At 41.5% G+C, this 23851-nt stretch overlaps 2 protein-coding genes and 1 long non-coding RNA gene across 4 annotated transcripts in view; all 3 read right to left on the reverse strand.

Moving 5' to 3' along the window:
* Positions 1-23851, reverse strand: part of LOC309350414 — a 691638-nt gene that overhangs the window by 308252 nt on the left and 359535 nt on the right. The window lies entirely within an intron of this gene.
* OSTC (oligosaccharyltransferase complex non-catalytic subunit) lies at positions 640-6888 on the reverse strand. Its single transcript, XM_081877417.1, has 4 exons — positions 6627-6888; positions 3709-3802; positions 2723-2920; positions 640-1642 (listed from the first exon to the last, which is right to left on the reverse strand). The coding sequence occupies exons 1-4, from the start codon at positions 6763-6765 to the stop codon at positions 1624-1626; spliced, it is 450 nt and encodes a 149-aa protein (XP_081733543.1). The 5' UTR covers positions 6766-6888; the 3' UTR covers positions 640-1623.
* RPL34 (ribosomal protein L34) lies at positions 12283-15805 on the reverse strand. Of its 2 annotated transcripts, none has more exons than XM_081877438.1 (5): positions 15723-15805; positions 14637-14706; positions 14449-14548; positions 13170-13273; positions 12283-12407 (listed from the first exon to the last, which is right to left on the reverse strand). In XM_081877438.1, the coding sequence occupies exons 2-5, from the start codon at positions 14699-14701 to the stop codon at positions 12323-12325; spliced, it is 354 nt and encodes a 117-aa protein (XP_081733564.1). In that variant the 5' UTR covers positions 14702-14706; positions 15723-15805; the 3' UTR covers positions 12283-12322. The 2 variants fall into 2 exon arrangements, with proteins under 2 accessions (XP_081733564.1, XP_081733565.1); XM_081877439.1 differs by lacking the exon at positions 15723-15805 and adding an exon at positions 15637-15685.

The following is a 23851-nucleotide window of genomic DNA, read 5'->3' on the forward strand; positions in this document are numbered from 1 at the left end:
AGCAGGGCTTGCTTCTAAACAGAGATGTAAATGACTGCACTATAAGAGTATTTCCAAGTAATGGGCCTCAAGATTATGCACAGGTAGGTAATATAGACAATTTAATGTAGCATCACAAAAGGCTCACCTGGCACCTTTATTACATACCTTGAGGCACCAGGCAAAAATGTTTCTCTTTAATCAGGTGCTTTGCAGATTACTGTTCTATGGCTTTTTAACTGTGTTTGTAGGAGGGCACTTATTGGTTTGCTATTGTTTTAGTATGTATTTTGTGTTTTCATTTTGTATTTTTATGATGTGAACTGAATTTTATTTTTAATGTGCATGTTGTAAACCATCCCATGATGAGGGGCAGTACAGAAATTTGAGTAAATAGAACAAACTGGACCTAGGCTATAAATGAAAAGATGACCCAGAATCATTCCTTGGAAATTCCCAGGAAATTGGCCCGGGAACATCATGGAAGAAGTCTATGGTTTAGCAGAAAACTCATTATGTGGCCAGGAACAAGTCATTCTCCCCATCTGTAAAAGAGAAATAATACTGGCCGCCAGGCAGAGATGTTATGAAGCAGTAATCAACTTAGTCTGAATGCCAAAAATGCTCCAATATATGAACTCTGTATTAAACACAAAGTAATTTAGTAGAAAAAGATGTTTAATATGTCTTTCTTATCTTTTATGAAGAGGAAGAACTACATTCACACAATAATGGATTTTTCCTTCACACATGTATTCTCTTGCTGCGTTAGAATGAATATGAAAGTAAACTTTGCGCCGAGACACTGCTCTGATAGAACACACACCCCAACGGAGAAGATACTCCTATGTGCAAAGCAGGTGAACTCTGCTGCAGGAGCCTGGTGTGGAAAGTGGAAGTCTGTACCCAATATCCAAAGTTACACAAGAGCAGCTGCTGCCCCTCATGCACACTATGCAAAATGTTTTCCAACACCAACCACCTGTTAGGCAAGGGTGGGGCTAAGGAAGCAGAAGCTCAACTGGAGCCTCCACAACCCTACAACTCTTTGACATCTCACAGCTTCTCAATATGTGATAAGCTCTGTCAGCTTGGACTGCCTAACCCAGAGGCAGGCACAACTTTTTCTTTCTGCCATCGCAGGCTGCTGTATCAGGGACAGGTGGTATATGGCAGTCATGCATCACTGACAAACACTTCTGTCAATCTGCAATCATGAAAATGATAAATTTATATTCCTCTAACCCCCACCCCCATTCTCTCAAAAGGAGCAAGAACAAGCCATGGTGGTACATGAATAAAAGTATTACTTTTGGCTTGAAGCCTTAGGGGTGCAGATGGGAACAGCATTGAAGGACAAAGGTTTTATGTTTATGGTTCAATACACTTAGGCCTAGTTAACACTTCGAAGTATTTTTTAACAGTCATAAAAATAGACACAAATCTGTTAATAAACTAACCGCCTGTAACAAGTGTTGCTCTTTATACAAGAAGAAAAGGAGAAAGCAGCCCTTTCCTTAGTTCGTTCTCTTTTTCTTGTCTCTCTGGACAGGAGGGGTGGGGCTGTGGAATTTTTGCTATTCATTCCTCTTCACGAAGAGAAGAAAATCCGATTTCTGCTTTGCGACACTCCACAATAAGGCACTAACCCATTAAGTAGCCCCTAGAGGACAAAGGGAAGATTTGAACAGGGAGGGAGGGAGGAATATATTACTGATTGTTTGCTCTTCACCCAGGTGGGTTACAACAATTTAAAATACAACATTAAAAACAGTTGCAATTACACACAATTGCAAAATCTACAAGCACCAAAAATAGTGTGGGTTCTTAAACTATACATTTCAGGTGTCAAAGGCATTCACTGAAAACTGTATAATGAAGTGGACAGGGTGTTTCACAACTTAGGGGCTGCCACAGAGAATGCCCTCTCCTGGGCCATCACCACCTGGAGTTTCTGAGAGGGGTGGAACTACCAAGAGGGCCTCCTCTGCTGATCTTAACATCCAGGACAGGGAAGGAGGCAGTCTTTCAGATATTTGGGGTGGGAGTGCTTTAGGGCTTGAAATACTAATGTGAGCATCTTTTATAAAATAAAAGAATCACTACATAAGTATAGGAAGCCACCCTACACACCAGATACTTCTGTGTAGGAAACCATCTGTGGGTCATATTTAATTATTGTACTCTCATGTGCTTGCTTCAGGTTTACATTGCTGGAAGTCATGTTAGCGACATGATCTACATATACAATAAATTGTTGTATATTCCTAGATAAATGTTCCTTCAATCATTCTTGGTTTCCTTCTGGACTTTAAAACTAGCCACAAAGACTCTGCCTCAATCTCCCTCAAACTGGGGATAAAACTGATCTCCCTTGCAGGATTACTCTAAACAATATTAGTTGTTTATGAAATGCTTTTTACAACAGTACTTATATAGCTTTTCTCATAAATAGTATTGATTCCCTCATCTCAGACACTGTAGTCAGTTTTTTTTAAAAAAAATAATCTGATTTCATGGCCTGACATCTTTCAATATTATGATTACTCCTCTAGAGTGGACATTTGCTTGTCTATTGAAAAAAACCTGTGATGTAATTCACACTGCTCCAAACAATGTTTTAAAAACATGAGAAAAGTCCTTGCAATAGCTTTATTTTCCCCTTAGTACTTATTTCATCTTTAGATTGTGATAAAGATTAAAAGTGGAGGTCGGAAAATCATAGGAGAAACAATTTACTTACGGTAATTTCATCCTCATGAATACTCTGGCCATAAAGAAACTCAACAGGACACTGACAAATCCAATAAAAAGCAGCAGAAATCTGTTCAGCTTTGGGATATTTGGTGCATTAGAACGGTCCAATATTATAAAGCCAAGGCCTCCCATTGTGAAGAGGAAGCTGGAAGCGAGCCCTTCCATAATGTACTGTCCATTTACTCTGCATACAAGACAAGGAAATATTTTAGTTTGAACAGCAGTGCTATGGATTATCTGGTTAACCTGCCACATTGTGTAAAATTCACATAGGTGCATGCATATATTCTACTCTCACACACAAGAAAAACAGTCATCATGATACAGTGGAAGGTAGAAAATAAAATAATGATCAGTGTCACATTACAGGAAAACCTGCTTCCTCTTTGAAACCATTAGAGACTTGATGCTATTAAACAAAGATGAGAAGTTCCCAAAAGCAGTGCAAATAGCAACCATACCCAGAGCTCTATAATTTACTGAGAAGCAATCCCATCAAACATCTGGCTATTCCTTCAGCTATAACTATCAACTTGCACAGAGCCCGATTTCTTTCCAGAATATGTCAGGCACTTATTACTGGTTTTCCCTTTGCCATGATACTTCTTGTTGCTTTAGATCCCTAGTCCCCAAAAAGGATGGCCCTACAACTCATTGTAGCTACACATGGTGTGTATTCTCTGACAATTAGTTTCCATCCTTGACAGTAGTTTAAACCATTTGAATGACTATTAACTCAGTTCAGCTAAGACTCTGTTCCAGAGAGCAGGAGGACTGTCTACTAAGTTAAACAACTTCATTTAAAATGATGTTAGTGTTTCTATTCATTTTTGTAGCTTTGTAAAGCTACGATGAGCTTTGATCACAATGTTCTAACAGCCAGCTCACCATGTAAACAGCAGTTCACTGTCAAAATACTCCATAGTAATCTTTAGAGAAATACATTTTGCTAGTATCGAGTATATTTTCTACCTGTAAGCCAAGAAGGCCACAGGCCTCTGATGTCCATGTTCATCTGTCATTGAGCCAACACTGGGAGGTTCTACAATCACATCATAAATGATTCCTACAGAAAGAGAAGAAAAATGTAAATTGAAAGAAAACACACACACACACACAAACGTACACCACCTTTCCTAAGCCTAAAGGTAGAAAGTCAGAAGTTCATGATTTACGGTCCTTTTTTCATGTGAAAAATTTGGTGGGCTACATTTAGTTTTAGACATACAAAAGTGTGCAGTAGAGTACACAGCTACTATTGCCATATCACAAGTTTCAGGGAGAATTGTGGTTGCATAGCTTACAACAATCCTCCAATGCAATCCACTGTTATTACCCATGAACTTACATGCAGTGGTGCAATGCTACAAATAGTTTACAAAAATCCTGTAATACAGCTCAGTTGTTAATACTTTAGGTTGCAGTCCAGTATTTTTTCTCTCCAGCTCTGCTGAAAGACCAGCTCAATCAGGAGTCTCCCTCAGCTGCAATACAGCAGCACCCACTCCATATTGCCAGGCTACACAGCAAAGGGAGAGGCAGCACTGCAGAGCCTCTAGAGACCTGCAGCTTTTGGCTCCTCCTCGCCTTTCAGTTAGTCATACCTTGGGTTGCGATCGCTGCAGGTTGCACGTTTTCAGGTTACGGACGTGCCGAACCTGTAAGTACCGGAACAGGTTACTTCCAGGTTTCGGCACTCGCGTATGCATGCCAAATCACGTCTCGCACATGCGCATACACAGTGCTGTGGGTTGCAAACGTGTCTCCCGCACAGATCACATTCACAACCCGAGGTTCCACTGTACTTGCTGTGGTCTAAACCACTTAGCCTCTTGGGTTTGCCAATCGTTAGGTCAGCGGTTCGAATCCGTGCGACAGGATGAGCTCCTGTTGCTGTCCCAGCTCCTGTCAACCTAGCAGTTTGATAGCACACCGGTACAAGTAGATAAATACCGTATTTTTCGCCCTATAGGACGCACTTTTCCCACTCCAAAAATGAAGGGGAAATGTGTGTGCGTCCTATGGGGCGAATGCAGGCTTTCGCTGAAGCCTGCAGAGTGAGAGGGGTCGGTGCGCACCGACCCCTCTCGCTCTCCAGGCTTCATGAAGCTATCCGCAAGGCTTGGGAGCCCGCGGGAGTTCCTGCTGGGCTCCCTAGGCTTGCGGATAGCAGCCTGCACCCCGAAGCCTAGGGTGCACTGAGCAGCGTGCCCCGGGCTTCGGACAGATATCCGCAAGCCTGGGGAGCCCACGGGAGTTCCCGCCGGGCTTCCTAGGCTTGCGGAAAGCAGCCTGCATCCTGAAACCCGGGGAGCGCAGCGGAGTGCACCCCAGGCTTCGGGCAGCTCTCCGCAAGCCTTGGGAGCCTGTTCTGGGGGCTGGGGAAGCTCAGGCGCCTGGGGGGGGGGATAATTTTTTTTCTTTATCCCCCCCCCAACTAGGTGCGCCCTATGGGCCAGTGCGCCCTATAGGGCGAAAAATACGGTAGGTACTGCTGCAGCAGGAAGGTAAATGGCATTTCTGTACGCTCTGGTTTCCGTCATGGTATTCCGTTAAGCCAGAAGCGGTTTAGTCATGCTGGCCACATAACCCAGAAAGCTGTCTGTGGACAAACGCTGGCTACCTTGGCCCGAAGCGAGATGAGTATTGCAACCCCATTGTCACCTTAGACTGGACTTAACCGTCCTTTATCTTTTTAAAAAACAAAACAAAACAAAACCTTACTTGCAACAACCACTCGTCACCAAGAGCCAGTCTCCAACTTAGAATGGGCCCTCAAGTCCCCCTCTCCAAACTGCACTGCCCAGACTACCACCCCTCACACCAGCCTAGTGCTTTCATAGGATCATAATGTTGGGAGTCCGAAGATCATCAGGTTCAACCCCCTGCAATGCTCGGCTGGGGTGTGTCTTTAGAAACCTTAAAATATGACTGCCAATGGTGCTGTAGTGGACAGTGTCAAACTAGGACTTGGGAGGCCAGGGTCCGAATCCCTGCTCAGCCCTGAAGCTCATCAGGTGATTCAGGGGGCCAGTCACTGTGCCTCTCAGCCTTAGCTACCTTATGGCGTTGTTGTGGGGATTCAATGAAGAGGGGCGGGGAAGTGGTTTGTTGCAGGGATTCCTCATGGAGGAAAGGGGATATTACCAATGCATGCCACCTCAAACTCCATAGAGGGAAAAGGCTTCAGGGCATTAACAAATAACAAAAGAAATGAATGGAATGGAACAGTAGCGTTTCTGCACCTGTCCCTGGGTCACTTTCATTTGCTAGTGTCTCTGGGGTTTTCCTAAAATAATTCATATAGAAACACCCCTTCCGTAGCAAGGCACAACTCAGGACCACCCTGGCAGGCGAACGGGAAGCCTGGCGAGAGACCCATTCGCTTTTCATGCCTTTCCCCCACTCATTTTTGGCTTTTTTCACTGCTAAATGGAAGATTACAACTAGAAAAAGGGGCAAAGGAGGAACAAAAGAAATTGTTTATTGAATATTTACAAACAGATTGCAAACAAGTAAGAACACTGGCAGGATTATTGTAATAACCACCTGCAGTTTTCATAACAGTTTATCTTTAAAGCAGATAAATGAATGGACAAATTAAGTTAAATTCGGATATGAAGAAAATATTTTTAAAAATCAATTTAAGGAACCGCAAAAAGAGAGGGGGGAGAAGGGAGTCGAGTTTTGAAATGTTAAAATGACTGTAAATGAATTGAGAGGCAAAAAGCTGAAATATCTATATATGAATATGGGGCAACCGAGGCGGCAGGAATGAGCTGCGTGTGTGCATTTGCGTGTATTTTTGTGCGCGTGTGCATTATCGTGTATTTTTGTGCGCGCCTGAAGGCCCACCGCGCAGAGCCTCCCGTCGTTCCCAAGGGAATTACCTCCCGTGATGAGGAAGTACGAGACCACCACCAGGGCGTAGACCGTCATGGCCGAGGGCATGTGCACCCAGCTCGGCTTCTTCAGCTTGATGTTGGGGCACTCCAGCACCGCGAACGGAACCCGGTAGAGCGTCTCCATGTCGACTCTCAGCGGCGGAGGCGGCTCGCCAGTCCCGTCTCCTCAGGCCACGAACTCCCCTCGTCTCCCAACGGCAGCTTACCCCCGCGCATGCGCCGTTACGGAATCGATCGGCGCATGCGCCGTTACGGGATCGATAACGAAAGCTGAGGCGGTAACTAGCCGGGTCCTGCAAGGGAAACACGACAAACACGTCTCAGGAGAAAGGGGAAGGAAAATATCAACGTGCGGCTTAAACGAAACGCAAAACGAATAAATGTGGAGAAACCTGAATTTGAACGCGGCGCGTTATTAATATTGTTTTTACCCTCCCGCGGCGTGCGGTAAGGAGCGACTGGGAGAGGATACTGATCTGCCAAGTCCTGGCGACGCTCAACGTGGCTTTCTAAACGGGTAGACGTGGCCCTGCCAGGACGCGCGCAAGCCACGCCCCCTCAAATAAGCCGCGCCCACATTCCAAGTAGAAGGTGCCATCTGCTACGTCACACCCTCTATCTTACTATTTTGTGCAGGATTTATTAGAAGGAAGCTCCGCTTAATCTTAAAGAGGGCACAATACTTTTTCTTTTCCTGCGACCGACTAAGGAGCTATCTGCAGTGGCAGTATCATATTGCATTAAACAATCAGAAGTTCCCCCAAACAATCATGGGAACTGTAGTTTTTTAAGGGTGTTAAAAAACTATGGTTTTCCCATTAGTGATGTACGGAAGTGAGAGCTGGACCATAAAGAAGGCTGATCGCTGAAGAATGGATGCTTTTGAATTATGGTGCTGGAGGAGACTCTTGAGAGTCCCATGGAGTGCCAGAAGATCACACCTATCCATTCTGAAGGAAATCAGCCCTGAGCGTTCACTGGAAGGACAGATCCTGAAGCTGAGGCTCCAATACTTTGGCCACCTCATGAGAAGAGAAGACTCCCTGGAAAAGACCCTGATGTTGGGAAAGATGGAGGGCACAAGGAGACAGAGGACGAGATGGTTGGACAGTGGAAGACAGGAGTGCCTGGCCTGCTCTGGTCCATGGGGTCAAGTTTAGTCGGACACGGTTAAATGACTAAACAACAACAAAAAGACCTCTATTCTCCTCAAAGAGCTACAATTTGCAGAGTGGTTTAATGATCTATCTGTCTTGACAGGGAGCTCTGAAATTGTACTTCTCTGAGCGGGGTCTCCTACCAATTCTCAGCACCCTTAACAAACTACAATCCCCTGAATTCTTTGGAAAAAACCATGACTGCTTAATATGACTTTTAAAATGTGGCTCTTTTTTGGGGTTATTGCTTTTATTTTATATAATGTGATCTTTTTATGTGAACCGCCCTGATACCTCTGGATATAGAGTGGTATATAAATTCTAATAATAATAATAATATGCATGATGCTGCTTTAAATGTACAGTGCTGATGGGGCCTAATATGGTGTTATCTCTCGAAAAGGCTTTGCTGATCTAGGCCCCTTCTACACATTTTAAAAAAATCTACAACTCCCATAGGTCCCAGTCAGTGTAGCTAATGGGCAGCGACACTGGGAGTTGTATTCCCAAATAATTGCCAGACATTTGGTTGGCAAAGGTTGTCCTGGGAACAGTGGTTTCCATGGTTGTTGTTTTTTCTGTCAAACCACTTGAAAAGGCTGAGGATCTTGGTGGAAAATTTAATGATTTTTCTGCCTTTTGCAGGAACTGGAATGTGCTGCACTAAATGCTGTATGGTTTTTAGCTGTATTTTTACAGACACATTATGGACCACCTAAATGAAGCTCATGGTTCAAGAACCCCCTGCCCTGGAAAAACTTCCAGTTTCATCCACTTGCTGCTCAGTTATCCTTCACTATTTATTCACCTTAGAGCAGAACAAGGCAATAGAATACCGAGCTAAGGATTTCAAAGGTCAAGATCAGAACTAAGAATTGAGCAGTGAAGCATATTGACTGTTAGTGAAACTCCCTTCATACTGGTTTTTAAAGACAGTCCCAAATACAGCACATTAAAGTCATTAATGTTACTAGAGCATGAATAACTTTGGGCAAACTCTCTAAGAAAGGGTGCAGTTGGTACACCAGTAGAATGGTCAGGTAGTGGAGGAACAGGAAAGTGTCCTTGTGTAATTTTGCCTAGAATAATCGGTGGGTGTTGAACAAGACTTATTGGGTTTGATAACCTTTATAGTTTGTGCTTAACGTTTCACCTGCAGCTTGGATTTAAAACACATTAATGATATTTATATGGGGGGCATTATAATTCTGTGACTTTCTGTGCATGAGTACCTGCTTTGACTTCTTGTTTCTATCAAAAGTTGATTCTTTTAAAAATACTAATCTTCATAGACATAACCAGATGACAAGATTAGTGATAGTAATTGCAGTTGATAAGAGTAGCCACAGCATGGCAGAGTTGCTCTCTAAGAACAAGCCCGCTCTCTAACTTGAATCTTCTTTGTTGCTCAGCTTGTCAAAGCATCTATGTCTTTGCCAGAATGTACATAATCAATATACATGTGGAACTTCATAATTAAAGATGCAGTTTTCAAGATTGAAATTAAGGTTAATGAGTTACACTTGATTTTTTTTAAAAAGCAGACTCGGCAGAGGGGAATAGCCTGAAGATTAAGTACAACACCAAACCATTAGTGGCTAACTGGTGGTCCTCCAGCTGTTAACTACACTCCCAACCCCAGCCACCATAACTGTGATAATGGTAACTATTGTCCAACACGAGAGCTACAGCTTGCCCCCCGCCCCCAAGAGTGATTAAATAGTATTTTGGAAGTACAGTACAAACTTCAATAAATTGTCAGGTATATACACATTTTATACTCAAATCATTATTTCCATCACCCTCAAGATTTTCAATAAGCTAAGGAGTTAGTATACTAATATAAAGTTTTAAACTACTGAAAAAAAGAGGATTTGGTGCATTCTGCTATTTAGATTTAGCTAGGTGGCTGTCTCAACCCATCAAATGTTGAATTGTTCTGTTTATATACAGAAAAGAGTGGTGGATGACACCAGCTGTTTAAAAGGCTGCCTCTTTCCACCACATTCAACAGTTATGCTTTCCTGGGTCAATTTAGAGCCATTTCCTCTTTTAAAAACCAGTGTTTTCCCTTTCTCATTAGAATTAACAGAAAAGGCTCTGCTTAAACTACTTTAACATGCAACTCACAAACTGAGGTAGTTTACTTTTAGCATGCCCTGCAGCATCAGACGCCTCTTCTCCCGATGTTCTTCATAAATTCAAAACAAAATTAGGGCTTTTTCATTAAACATTAAGCTTCTCCTGTCTCCGAAAATCACGCAACGTTTATTTAAAAAATTCTACTGAAGCCAATTAAACTTTCATCATCTAAATGAATTAAGATTCAGGAGTTAGAACAAGCATTTGCCAGATTTTAACCCTTTCCCTCGCACAAGAAGACACCTCCTGGAAGCAACCTCACCTCCCATCGTTGGGCAACTATGTTCATATACACTTTTGCTAGTGCCGAAACATCCATTCCTAGTGTATTTTCCCCAGCTAGACTGGTTGCTCCCAGGCACTGACCATGCTGGAAAAAACACAGCTGAAGTTGGCACTTCCACATGTGCCGGGCCATTGTTAGATTCAAAGGGAAAATATTAATGGACATTTAAATGCGTCTACATTCACTAAGAAGTATGAGTTTTGCCTTTTCAGAAAGCTGGTAAGCAAAGCTGAGATAATTCCACCTGAGGGAGAAAAGTGTTTTAGCACCACATGCCCTTTCCAAAATTTGTTATACTCACTGAGCTTGTTTATAGGAAAACTAAGGCTGCAACCCTAGTCAAATTTAGGAGTTAATTCCTATTGAAATCTATGGAAATTACTTTCAAACAAAAATTAACAAATGTTATATTTAGACTACTAAACTTGATGGTAAATTGTCTTAAACTACAGTATGTGCAAATGTTTTTCATTCATTCATTTATCCTGTGTCATTTTAAGACTTTGAGGTCTTTAAAAAATGTAATCTGGTACCTCATTGCATTATGGATGTCACCATAATGGTGCTTATGTAGATGAGAGCAGTCATGTATTTTTTGAGTTAGGTCTGCCTTGATATTGCAGCAGTCTTTGTCTTTTAATCAGGGGGGCATATTACCATTTTCTTAATGCCTGCATTGTTTTTATCACTAGCAAGGCTTTTTATCAGATTGTAATGATTATTCTAAATCATCTTTCTTGTTCACTCAATTGCAATTTAATGAATTAGCTACTTCTTGTTTTGACCTCATCTGGAGATAGTACACACTCAAAAAAATTTAAGATTAGGAGCAAGATCTCCTTTCCAAAACATCGTTTAATTATGGTGCTGTCCAACGGTTTTTAATACAGGCTAATTCTAACCGAATTATTTGCAGCAAAGGTTAAGCAGACACCTGTCTTACTTTTTTCATTTTTCCTGACAAGAAAATCAGAGATGATACAAAAGTCAACTCACAAAGGTTTTAAAAGTATTACTGAATAGTTCCTTTCTAAGACAGAAAGGGAATTAAGAACAGTTTATATAACCATTAGTTCGTATATTTCACAAGTATCACAGAAAGTCTCTGGTTGCTTTCAGAAGTGCTCCAAGAGCCTAAAAGGTAAGCACTAAACAACTTACCTTGCAAGATCCCACATAAATTATGGGATGTATCCAGTGCTGTGTCTGCTGGTGCAACAGGAATCTCCTCCCTCACCCCATGCCCCGAACATCTGCTTTGGATGGTTCTTTAACTTCCCAGAGCCGATTCTGAGATTGCATGGGGAAATGGACAGACCAAGAGGAAACTCCATTGCCTGCACAGTAGTTCACTGACCAGCAGAACTGATATTGGATATTGTCCTATATTTAGTTCTTCTAAAATCACTTATGGCAGAAGGGTACATTTTAAACAAAACCAAAAAAATACCATTAATTATTATGCAAGTTCTGCCGTGATACAAGCTAAGTACATCTTCTTTCCCACAGTGGAAGTAAGCTAAAAACAACAAAACTCATACTAAAGATCAGTAGTTTTCATTGCTTTTGGCCCATGAGGCACATTTAGAAATCTAAGGAATTGTAATAAGCAGCACAAACACAGGAAATGCTGCCAAGCAGCTACCCCTGACAAACAATCCTTAACTAAACGTTAAAAATTGGGAGTGATGGGGTCCTGATGGATGGCAAAGGAAATGTCTAAGGTTGCCATGTCGAAGACTCCAGGCTTATGGTGTCACAAAAGCATTCCCTCATGAAGGTTTCTAGCATACCCTAGGGAACCTAGCAAGATTGACTTAACCTGAAGGTGTGTGATGATTTCCTTGCTCATGCTAATTTCTCCCAGTGGATCCTCACACTCCTTGTTCCATGCAACTTGTTTAGGATATGTATTTAATGGTTTTTTTTAAAAAAAAAACCAACAACAACAACGAAGAGAGTAATCAGCACAAAGCCCCCACCCCTTACAACTCCAGAGTTCACCTCCATACTGAACACATTTGATAAGTTCTCCAGGAAAAAATCACTACACGTGGAAGTTAAATCTTCATTTATTAGGGAGACAACACAAATTATCACTTTGATTTCTGACTCTGTGCTTGGGCCTTTAGCACCTTGACAACAATCTTCTGTTCCTCAATAAGGAATGCTCGTTTGATTCTAGAGAAAAAGGAAAGCACTTGTTACTATTTCAGCATTGCTCATTTGTTATCACACAGGCTATATTCAGAGAAGCCTCTAAACCATGATCTGAGAAATCAGAAACAAGCCCTGTGCTCGCTAGGTCCCTTGTCCCCTTACAGTGCAGAAACTGGGGACACTGGTAATGGAGGAACAGATTGCACTGTTTCTCTTTTGTCTCCTCTTACTCAACTGGAGGGAATTCCTGGTGACCCATGATGACCGGGTGAACGGTTAAATACAAAACAGATTGTGTTGTTGTTTGCTTAGAAGCTGATATGGCTGGAAGTCAAAATAAGCTATTTCATTCTGAGACAACAAGCAATAATCACTTGGTAAAATAAAATCCACAACACAATTTGTAAAATATACTTTTCTTTTATTGGTATCTCAAGCAGGGATGAGTTAGGGTTAGGGTTTAAAAATCATCCATTTCTACAGCACAAATTTCAGTCCAGATTTCAACAGTACCAAAGTTACTTATTTTTTAAAGACATTCCTACACTGCCTTTCACATCAAGTCACAAGGCGGCAGACAGCAACTTTAACATGCAAGCATCAACAACAGATATTATTTTAATCAGTGCTTAAAGGCCATTAAAGTTGCCTAAGCTCAGGGTAGAGGTGGCTGCATAAAGAAGGGGCCACCACTAAGGAGGAGTTACAAGAAAGAAACTAGACAGATATTTGAAACTAAAAATTATAACCCATGAACTTAAAAAATAAATGCTTATAAATTACCTGTCACGAACGCATTTAGCACACATGGACCCACCATAGGCTCTGCTAACATGCTTCTTTGTTTTTGACAGCCTCATAAGAACTTTAGGGCGAACAGCACGAACCTGTAAGAAGTGAAAAATACATTTGTATAACCCACAGTCTGCTTGATTTGCAGTCTTAGGCTTGTTAAAAGACAATCAAATGAAGAGACAATAGGCATATAATAGTATGAAGTACTCTTGTCCTGCTTGCAGGCTTTTCACGAGCATCTGGTCAGAGACTGAGACCAGGATGGACTAGATAGGCCTTATGTCTGTTGCAGCTGGGCTTTTATGTTCTTAAATAACTTTAAGACATTATAAGCAGCTAAGAACATGCACTTTGTTTTTTGAATAGCAGACATATATATTTTTCTAAGAACCAGGGAAATCTTTTGAAAGACAGTACTTTTACACTAAAATTGCTTTGCTACTTAGTGCTTCCCTTAAGCAACCTTCCACGACATTGAGGAAATCAATTTTAAAGTCTTAGTTAAAACAATATTGAATATAGATATTCTCTTCAGATATTCACTTCACTAAATGCACACAGTCAATAATTAATTTATCTTTCATTTCTTCACTATCTGTTCACTTCCCCTCCTAAACCACATCAGAATTCAATTCTGTACTGTTACAAGACTGTATGCACACCATTAAAAATAGCAGTTTATTAGCATGTTATTTTCAGCAGTAAAGCACTTCCAATTCTGTAATAATGGTTCACTGCTATTACCATGAAATAAACTATTCCTGTTTTGTCACAATGTAAAGGGGGGGGGAAGCAATTGCTACTTAGTTGTGGAAAATAGAGGGCACATGAAAGAGGCAACTCTACATAGCTAATTTTAGCTAAGATGGAAGAGGTATTTTCTGTTTCAGATCTACCTGGACACCACTGATTTTTCTATAATGCTTGAAATTAATGACAAACGAATAATGATCAAGTGCAAAACAAACAATAGAAGGGGCACACTTATAGTTTCAGCTCTAAGATGCTATAGCAAATGACCCACATTGTTATAGTCCAACAGTGCATTAGGAACTGGCTTGAGCATCATGCCAACAATGAAATTACAAATGTATTAACAAGCAATTGCCTGTGCAACACTTTAGATTTCTACAAGCAAGATGGGGGGGGGGGAGATTTAACTAAGATCCACATATACCAGATTTTCCAATATAAATTGGGCAATGAGCTAGAGTTCCTGTCTTTATCTAGGATGCCAGTCAACACAAGTAAAAGAGAATACACTTACACCACGAAGTCTTCCTGGGCACACGCCACATGCAGACTTCGGTGCCTTGCCCACTTTCTTGGTGTACAAATAAACAATCCTGTTGCCTGGTGTCCGGGATCTGCATCAACCAAAGAAACAGTCATTTAATTTAAGTGTTAGAAAATTTATTTAACAAGAATACAATCATTTAATAATATTTTACTTACAGCCTGGTCTTGTTAGAGGCTGTGTTGTAGGACAACCTACGTCGGTATGTCAGACGCTGGACCATCGTGTCTAAACAAGGAAAGAAAATAGTGAGAAGGCAGCATTCTAAGCAGAGTATAAGACAGAGAGAATACACACACACAAACCCCGATTGCCAGTGTTACATGACTATTCTGTCATTCCTTACCACCACCCTGTGGGGTATGCTTGGTAGGCTAAATGAAATAATAACTGGCACGTGAAAGTTCTTCCCAATTCAAGTCTCATACTTTTATTTCGTAAAATTAATATATTGCTTGATTGCAAAACAGCAACAACACCCCAAAGCAGTTAGCCATTTTACCACACTGTTACAGCAACACAGTTTGCAATCAAGGTGGTGTATGATCACATTTGCCATTCCTCCAATGAACTAAGTGTATTGCTTAGGGTTTATTGACTACCCTCAAAACAACCCTGGAAGGCCAGTGAGGTTTAGAGAGACCACAAGACTGGTGAACTTCATGGCAGAAATAAGTGCTGTACTTGAACTCTTACCCAAGCCAACGCTTCAGAAACCACAGGCACATCACTCTTGCAGTTCGGCTTGGTTTCCCCCCCCCCCACCCGCCGCCAATTACCCCGCATTTTTAAGGGAGAACATCTCAAAATCGATTCCTCAGTGATTCTACTTGGAGAAGGAAGAGACCGAACCCAGATGCTAAATAATATGTCCTCGGGCCTTTATTTCTCGCAGTGAAAACTGGGCATCGAACGCGCCGTTGGATAGGGAGAAAATACATTTTATTTAGCCTTCCACCCGAGTGCGAGAGAACTGGAGAGCCCGCGATTATTCATAGCTCTGCGCGGCTTCGGAGACTGGAAGGCCTCGCTCAAGCCTGTGCGAGGCGGAGAGGCCTCCACGCAGGACTCCCACCCAGGCGCCGGCCTCTCCTGGCTTGCTCGCTGACATACACCCCTCGTCCTTCACCCCAAGCTCCCAAGTACCCTCCGACGTACCCGCAAGGCCCCTCAAGCCCTCCCTGCCGCGGATGGAAACGGATTAAGCCAAGCTCCGCGAAAGAGACAGACTGAATCGCTCTTACCTGGAGTGGGAGCCGGCACCGGAAGAGGAAGCAGACGCTAGCGCGCGGGTCAAGGTTCAAGCGCCGGCGCCCAGACCCGGAAGTGCGTCGACGTATTACTTCGTTCTTGTCGCTAGGACGCCATAGAGTAGACCGAACTGGGCGCCGCCATCTTGTACGGCAACTGCAGGAGGAGGAACCTGAGTGTTTTTCTTCAACTTGGAAGGGAGGAGTTATGAAGCTTTCTTGTTTTTACCCTTTGCCTTGGTTCCCGGGGCATCTTGCAAAAAAATAAAATAAAACAACAGAATGAAAACATACTAAAAAAACCCCTGAAGTTTTAATACAGCGGCATAAAACAATTAAAACTAGTTCAAATTTTAAAACCTGGTAAAATGAAATGGCTCAGCACTGAAATGATATTGGTGTAGTCAGTTTTTTATATAGTCCTCCTCTGTTCTAAGCATTGTTTATAAAAACGCCTCTTCTCTGATCTTCCACTTCATCAACATGGGGGCCTTTTTAGCAGGATGTTTGGTGATATGTAGTGAATTTTTTCCTGCAGAAAAGGTTCCGCTTTTATACACGGCTTCATAAAATTATTTAGTAACATAATGAAAACACAATATACATTCCAGTTAAATTGGGGAAATGGAATGGAGACAATAATGTTAAAATATAAAACTTGTAGTTACCATTTTTCAGGAATTTTAATTAGAGTTTTCAGCACTTTAATTTTATCCCTTCATGCTGCAATCCTAAACACACTTATTAGGGAGTAAGCCTCAATGATCAGTGGAACTTTGAGAAAACATGCGTAGGATTTTACTGTTAAAATATCTAGATAATATATGGGAAGTGTATGCTATTGAGGTACAATATCTTAAAATATTTACAACCATTCCAATAAAAATAATTTCCAAGTAAAGCTGTGCATTTTATTTTAGTATGACATTAAAACCACACAAAGTGCATTTTGTTGCTTTCCCTATTCCCCATTAAAATATTTTAGTTCAAGTACTTTTGGCTATTGGAGAAACTTTTCAGATATTTACACAGCACATAAAATGAACAAGGCACACTTTAAATTTTGTAAGTGATTTTTTTTTGTTTTTTAAAGAGCATGCTAAATCAGATCTTCAATTTAGGGCAGTTCTGGTTTTTTTAAAGCACATAGTACTGACGATGCCTGAAAGCACAACCCAAGCATATTTAAAACAATGTGATATACCTGTGCAAGTGATTTTTCACTGACTAAGGTACAGGGTGGCAAATGGTAGCCCATGGACAAAATCCAACTAAAGTGGGCCACTGCCTTGCCCCTAACATAAGTAACACCCTTCTACCCTGTCAAACCTGTTATGATTCATCAGGTAAGTCCTAGGCTGAGGAGATAGCAGCTGTTAGAACTTTCCAGCCAGCTGTGCTCATTAACCATAAACTACAAAGAGAAAGGATGGGAAATAGTAGGAAACAGAACTTGCATGGTTGCCGGGCAACACATAAAAGATCTCATATTACTGTTATAATCATGAAGCAAAAATGATAGTCACGTGGTTGCTTAGCAACCACTCCCTTTCTAAGCTTTAGCCCTGCCGACATGAATTTTGGCTTAACGGTTATATTTCTGCCATCATTATACTTGAAATTTACTATGGCCTTGAGAGAAACAACAGCCGCTGTGTTACCGCACCTGCCCAGGCATACCTCCTCCCTATCAGCTTGTTTAGTGGCCTTGCCGGCTCAGAATGCTTTGTATTAAAACCAGCTGATATGTCAACTGTGAGCTTATCTGGACAGATAGCCTTGTGCTTGGATTACTGCAATGCATTGTATGTGGGGCTGTCTTTGAAAATAGTTTGGAAATTTCATTTTGGTCAAAATAAGGCAGCAAAATCGTTAACCGGGATTGGAATGTATGAACACATTACCCCAGTGTTTGGTCATTTGTCCTGGCTTCCAGTCTATTTCTATTCCCAATTCAAGTGTTGACATTAGCATATAAAGGCATAAAGCCCTTACCCAGACTTTGATATAGTCTTTGGAGACCCTTCTCCAGGTGGCCCTGCCAGATGAGTTGTGGTGGGTGGCTACTCCAAGCAGCTATACAGGAATGTTCCTCCAAGCAGCTTTACATTATTATTTTTTTCTCTCCACTATGCACAACCTCCAAGAAAAAAGAGGTCAAGGTGTGGTGCATGGAGATTGCTGCCCTTTTTTGCTCTGCTGTGTGGCTGAAGAGGACACAAGAGTGAGGAAATGAAAGAGAAATTAATTATTGACAGTGTCTGCATTTACAGAAATGGAATGCATTTCAGAAGTGCAATTTTCTTCTTGGGGGGTGGGGGGAGTATGTTTCGTGACTACAGTATCCTGAATCAGGAATGTGAGCATTCATTCTCTTCTGTTTCATTGCTATACAGCCTTCTTTGTAAGCAAGCAGGCAGCCACTGCAAAGCAGCTACAGGGATTGGCAGTGAGACCCCTACGAGAGCATTGTCCTTGGCAGCTGCCCAATGAGGCAAAACCCGATGCCAGCCCTAAGCACAAGACATGGTTTATTTATACTTTCTCTTTACATGTGTTTCCTGTGAGACCACCCATATTTAACTTGCAGAGTTGTGGGTGAACATATCAGACGACACATCAATTCTTCAAACAGCTCTTGTTTTTTCAGAGGCCAGAACAGAACTGAACTGAAGGGTTCAGTCAGCCTGCTTATATAGAGCTCCAGTACATCGTAACTGTAGCAATTTTCTAAAACTATCCAATCACTGAACGTCACTTTCAATCCCTTATTTGCATAACTATCTACAATATCCCCCTGCTGGCCCTGGGTGAGAACTTCAGTACATAACAATTACATATTAAGAAACTCTACCTTTTGCTCATGTGCTATTGACTACTCTAGGTTTTGGATATCAGATGATCCATTCCAGATAGCCACAGAAGTATGTGCCCGAGCATAACATGGGTGCAACAGGGTTTTTGACTGACTTTTAAACCTTCATCCTTCTTATCACACTCCGGGAGGCTTTTTAAACCTGTAGGACAATCCTCTTGCCTTGCGGTATGTATGCCTCTCTGGATGGGGTCAACAGGTTCCAAAGTAAGCTGTCTTCCCAGACCCTGTGATGTCTGATGCCATCATTATCTGCCTCTGCTTTCGTCTTTTAAATAGCATGCTTTCAAAAAGCTTTGATGTGTGCTCATGGCCTTATTTATAAATTTGTAACTTACAGTTTGTTGTGAAATAGCCTCTCTGTATGATATCTATATAATTATTATTTTGGTTAATTATTGGCTGTTTTCAAATGCAAATTTTAGACACCCAACATTTCCCAGTCTCATGAAATAATGAGAAGAATATGTATGAACTAGATATGCAAGCTCATTTTAAAAGGAACACATTTTAGACCACAAGTGAGTTTCAGAGCAATTAGAGTATTTAATTTGAACTTTCTGGGTCCAGAGAACCCTAAGGGGAGGAAAGAAACCAATTAAATTAAATTAAATAATAATGCCCTAAATAGAAAAATGTAACAGGATCCAATTGTTCAAGAACAACACTTAAATTGCTGATAAAGGAATTTGGAAATATTTTATAAAGGCAACACTTTGCTACTGTATTCGTATCTTTAAACAATAGTGCTGATGTTAGTTGGACATGACAGATTTGGGCCACATGTTCAACTGACAGAAATCCTAACATTAAAAGAAAAGAAAAGTTCTAGAAATATGGAAAGGGAGGTTTTCCAATTTGCATAAAAACCTTGACTGAAGTATTTAAAATGTAACAAACGCAGTCCATTTTACAGAAGTAATGCAGCTATCATGAGGTACTTTTAAGTAATACTTTAATGGTTCCCTCCCCTCCAAAAAAATTTGCCCAAGTGCCCTACATGTACTTTAGGAATGCATACAGAACCAGTGTGGAATGTACCACCCTAAGTGAGCCTTACAATGTAAGTAGCCAAATTCCAGAGTACTTGCCATTTTCCCAGTTCCTCCATCTATGTGTGCCATTATACCAAATAACTGTCTCATGAGGAGGAATTAAAGAACCTTTTAATGAGGGTGAAAGAGGAGAGCACAAAATATGGTCTGAAGCTCAACGTCAAAAAAAGGAAGATCATGGCCACTGGTCTGATCAACTCCTGGCAAATAGAAAGGGAAGAAGTGGAGGCAGTGAGAGATTTTACTTTCTTGGGCTCCATGATCACTGCAGATGGTGACAGCAGCCACGAAATTAAAAGACGCCTGCTTCTTGGGAGAAAAGCAATGACAAACCTAGACAGCATCTTAAAAAGCAGAGACATCACCTTGCTGACAAAGGTCCATATAGTAAACGCTATGGTTTTCCCAGTAGTGATGTATGGAAGTGAGAGCTGGACCATAAAGAAGGCTGATTGCCGAAGAATTGATGATGCTTTTGAATTATGGTGCTGGAGGAGACTCTTGAGAGTCCCATGGACTGCAAAAAGATCAAACCTCTCCATTCTGAAGGAAATCAGCCCTGAGTGCTCACTGGAAGGACAGATCATGAAGCTGAGGCTCCAATACTTTGGCCACCTCATGGGAAGAGAAGACTCTCTGGAAAAGACCCTGATGTTGGGAAAGATGGAGGGCACATGGAGAAGGGGACAACAGAGGACAAGATGGTTGGACAGTGTTCTCGAAGCTACTAACATGAGTTTGACAAAACTGCGGGAGGCAGTGGAAGACAGGAGTGCCTGGTGTGCTCTGGTCCATAGGGTCACAAAGAGTCGGACATGACTAAACAACAAAAGTATGCATGATGTCTGTTTTGTGCTTCAGTTCTAAGGCTGTCACTGGGGATGCCCAGTGGACAGCGGCTCCATGAGCGGAGAATAAACTTAGAACTGCTTCCTTCTATTGAAGTGAATAAGGAAGACAGCGTGTCCTCCTAGCAACCCAGAGCTAATTGCTGGGTAATAGTGGAACACACCAGAAATAATTATTTGTTGTTTACATGCCATACCAAACTGTGGATTGTTAGCATTCTCCATATACATGGACTGTCAAGTCAGTCATAGGTCAAGTGCCAAAGATATATGATTCCCACTCAGAAGGGTATACAGTACATAAATAATATCAAAAAGACATTTCAAAACTTTGCTTATATACACACACCCCAAAAGAGAGGTGGAATTCATTGGGGGTCTATTTATTTTAAAGCTGCAATGCACAAGGTCTTGTTCCACATACAGGCAGCAGGACATGGAGAAAGTACTCAGATGGCAAATGTAACTGGTTGGTGTGGGAGGAGACAGTCCTTCAACTAGTCTGGTCACAAACCCATCTGAAGCTTCATAGCTAATTACCAGCACCTTGGACAAAGCTATAAATTTAAAATAATTAAATAACTGCAATCTGTGCAACTAAGAGGCTCAGCTAGGAATCAGGAAATCCCCAATTTGAATCTCACCTCCGCCTGAACACCTGAAGTGCCTGCCCCCTTTTTCCTCTCCCCACACCCACTGCAGTTTGCAATATTTACTGGGGCGGTGTGCGGGCGGCAGTAGTATTTATAAGATTGTTGTAAAGGTTGACAAGATAATGCACCAAACACCTGGGTTGGTACACATTGGTACACAGATAGTACAAACTGATGCATGTCTGCTCCAAAGTGAGTCCAATGTGGCTTTCTTTCAAGTAAGTCTATTTCAAATTGCAGCCTCATCAGCAATCTGTTTACTAAGTGTTATTATTATTAACTCTACTGCATTTCTGAAAGAATCATACACAAAAAGAGCACCATTTTCCTTTCCTTTTTAGCCATCTAGCATTTATTCACACACACCTTAATTTAACCACTCCCCAGCATGGACCTGTGAAGATTGGGTGATGTTAAAAGGATCCAAAGTTCATTTCCACTTCAATGGTGCGTGTTCAACAAACAAAAATATTTTGTAGCAAGGAGGTAAACAGTTTAGCAGAAGGCAGCCTCTCACAAGCATACAAACACACGTAACATTGCATTTGGACTGGAACTTTTTCCTGTGTTTTTTTTTTTTTTTTAATGTCACAACCCCGTAAGAAAGAGAATTAAAACCCTGTTATTTTAATTTACATCTACCCACAAGATAAGTAAAGTTATCATTGAAATTCTAATTAAATAGGATGATTGACTAAGGTAGGACATCAAAGAAAAGAAGTGAATATGATAAGTCGAAGTCTTATTAATTAGTCCGCATGGAAGAAATTCCAGAGACGTCAAGCTGAGGCTGCTGCAAGGAGGAAAAATAGCAGACAAGAAAATGTGTGTTTCTTTGAAGTTAGGAATGGAGATAGTGATGGAGGTAATTGTGTCTGACTGGATCCAGTAATGAAGAGCCGTAAATCAGACCTAGGAATCGGAGGCAAGAGTCTGGTAACGAATATGGTTGCCCCCCTGCTGTGAAGAAACAGAATGCAGAGCTGACTAATTGACCCAGTCTATCTCCCAGTAGCTCCCTGTTATTATTTATTAATTTTTAATTTCTGAATTATTTACGTCCTGGGAAATTATTTTTGACAGCCTGTTAGGAGCGCCAAAGCTAATGGAGGATGAAAGGGCTGCAACCAGAATTAGCAGGGATGCAGTCACAGCTACTGGATTTAATGATTTTGGAAAGGAAAATTGATTTCACACAGCGTGTCACTTTATACTACTTTAGGGATACACCAGCTATTTTATTAATTGAGGAATAACCAACTCAGAAGTATATTTGAAGTGTAAATGAATTGCAGGCCTCAGCTATTTATTCTTTCCCCACCACATACACATTTGAGGGAGAGCAATGAGTTTGCTTAAAGTTGCTAATTAAAACCAACAGAGGTGGAGATCCTATTGAACCCTTGTTGGGGCTTTTTTTTTTTTTTTTTTTTTTGCCCTGGGAGGGTGGCAATCATTCCATCCCAGGAAAATTTGTAAACCTTCTGCACTTTTCAAGTTACATTCCTTTCTCCTCGTGACAAATCCCAGTCATGCAAACCATCCATGTTTTCGGCTCACAGGAATCACGCTGGATGGAATTTAACACCCATCCCTAGGACTGGAACCAGCCATGAAAGATGGTCAATTGGGACTGTACAGTGGTATTTCAGGCTGTAACCTTGAGCAGGAGGACAGACACTGTGATAAAGTCAACAAACTGCCTCAAAGTTTTGTGATGGCTTTCTAAATCCCAGAAAGCCACGATCTGAATCAGGTTACAGCCATTAAATTGGGCTGTTTGCACGCTGCCATTTCTGTGCTTTTCTATACTGGCCAAAGTTAACTGTCATGTCAGAAGTTCAATAAATCCTACATGCAAACAATCTCTTGAAGGTGGCAGAGAGAACCCCCAGCCCATAGGGCTAGTCCGACCTCTTTCTCAAGAGTATGTCAAGGAAACAGTAAGATTTATTCATGCATTGCAAACACAGTGATCTAGTGATCATCATTGACACAGTCCAGAAATGTTTTCTGATCTCAAATCCACATAGAACAAACATGATTCCATGGAAGAAGCTGGGACAGGAAAATATTTTCTTGCTGCCTGCTCCCCGCCCCCGCCCCCCCGCCTAGGGGAAAAAGCTCTCCAATAATTTCCTGTAGTATCATAGCAGTGTCCCTATTTTCCAGGGACATCCCTGATTTAGAGAAGCCGTCCCAGTCTCTGAGTTGATCCTGGAATGTCTCACGTTTCCTTAGGATGTTTTTATTTTCATTGGAGAAATGTTGGAGGGTATGGAGTTATCCAACCCCCCAAGCCGTCTTAAGGCAATCCTTTATGGGGAAGGGGTTTTAAAAAAATGTTTAATGTTTTATTATGTTTTTATATATGTTGGAAGCTGCTCAGAGTGGCTGGGGCAACCCAATCAGATGTGTTGGATATACTGGTAAATAGTAAAATTATCATCATGGAATGGGGCATCCCTATTGTCACTGAATAATTGTTTGAGGATATGTCATAGAGGGTTTGGGGCTGTGGAGCAAGAACAGTAAGGGGACTTCCTGCTGCACAGAGATAGCTGCTTCTTCCTACTGTTTCGCTCTCTCCAAACTTATCCCATAGACACAGTAGGGCTTGCTGGTTTCTTGACTTCAGCAACTGCTTGTCTAAGCTGTGAGTAGAATAGACAGTGTTAAAGAAGAAGATAAG

Source organism: Podarcis erhardii (assembly GCF_964252035.2).
Source record: "Podarcis erhardii genome assembly, chromosome: 9".
NCBI classification, from domain to species: domain Eukaryota; kingdom Metazoa; phylum Chordata; class Lepidosauria; order Squamata; family Lacertidae; genus Podarcis; species Podarcis erhardii.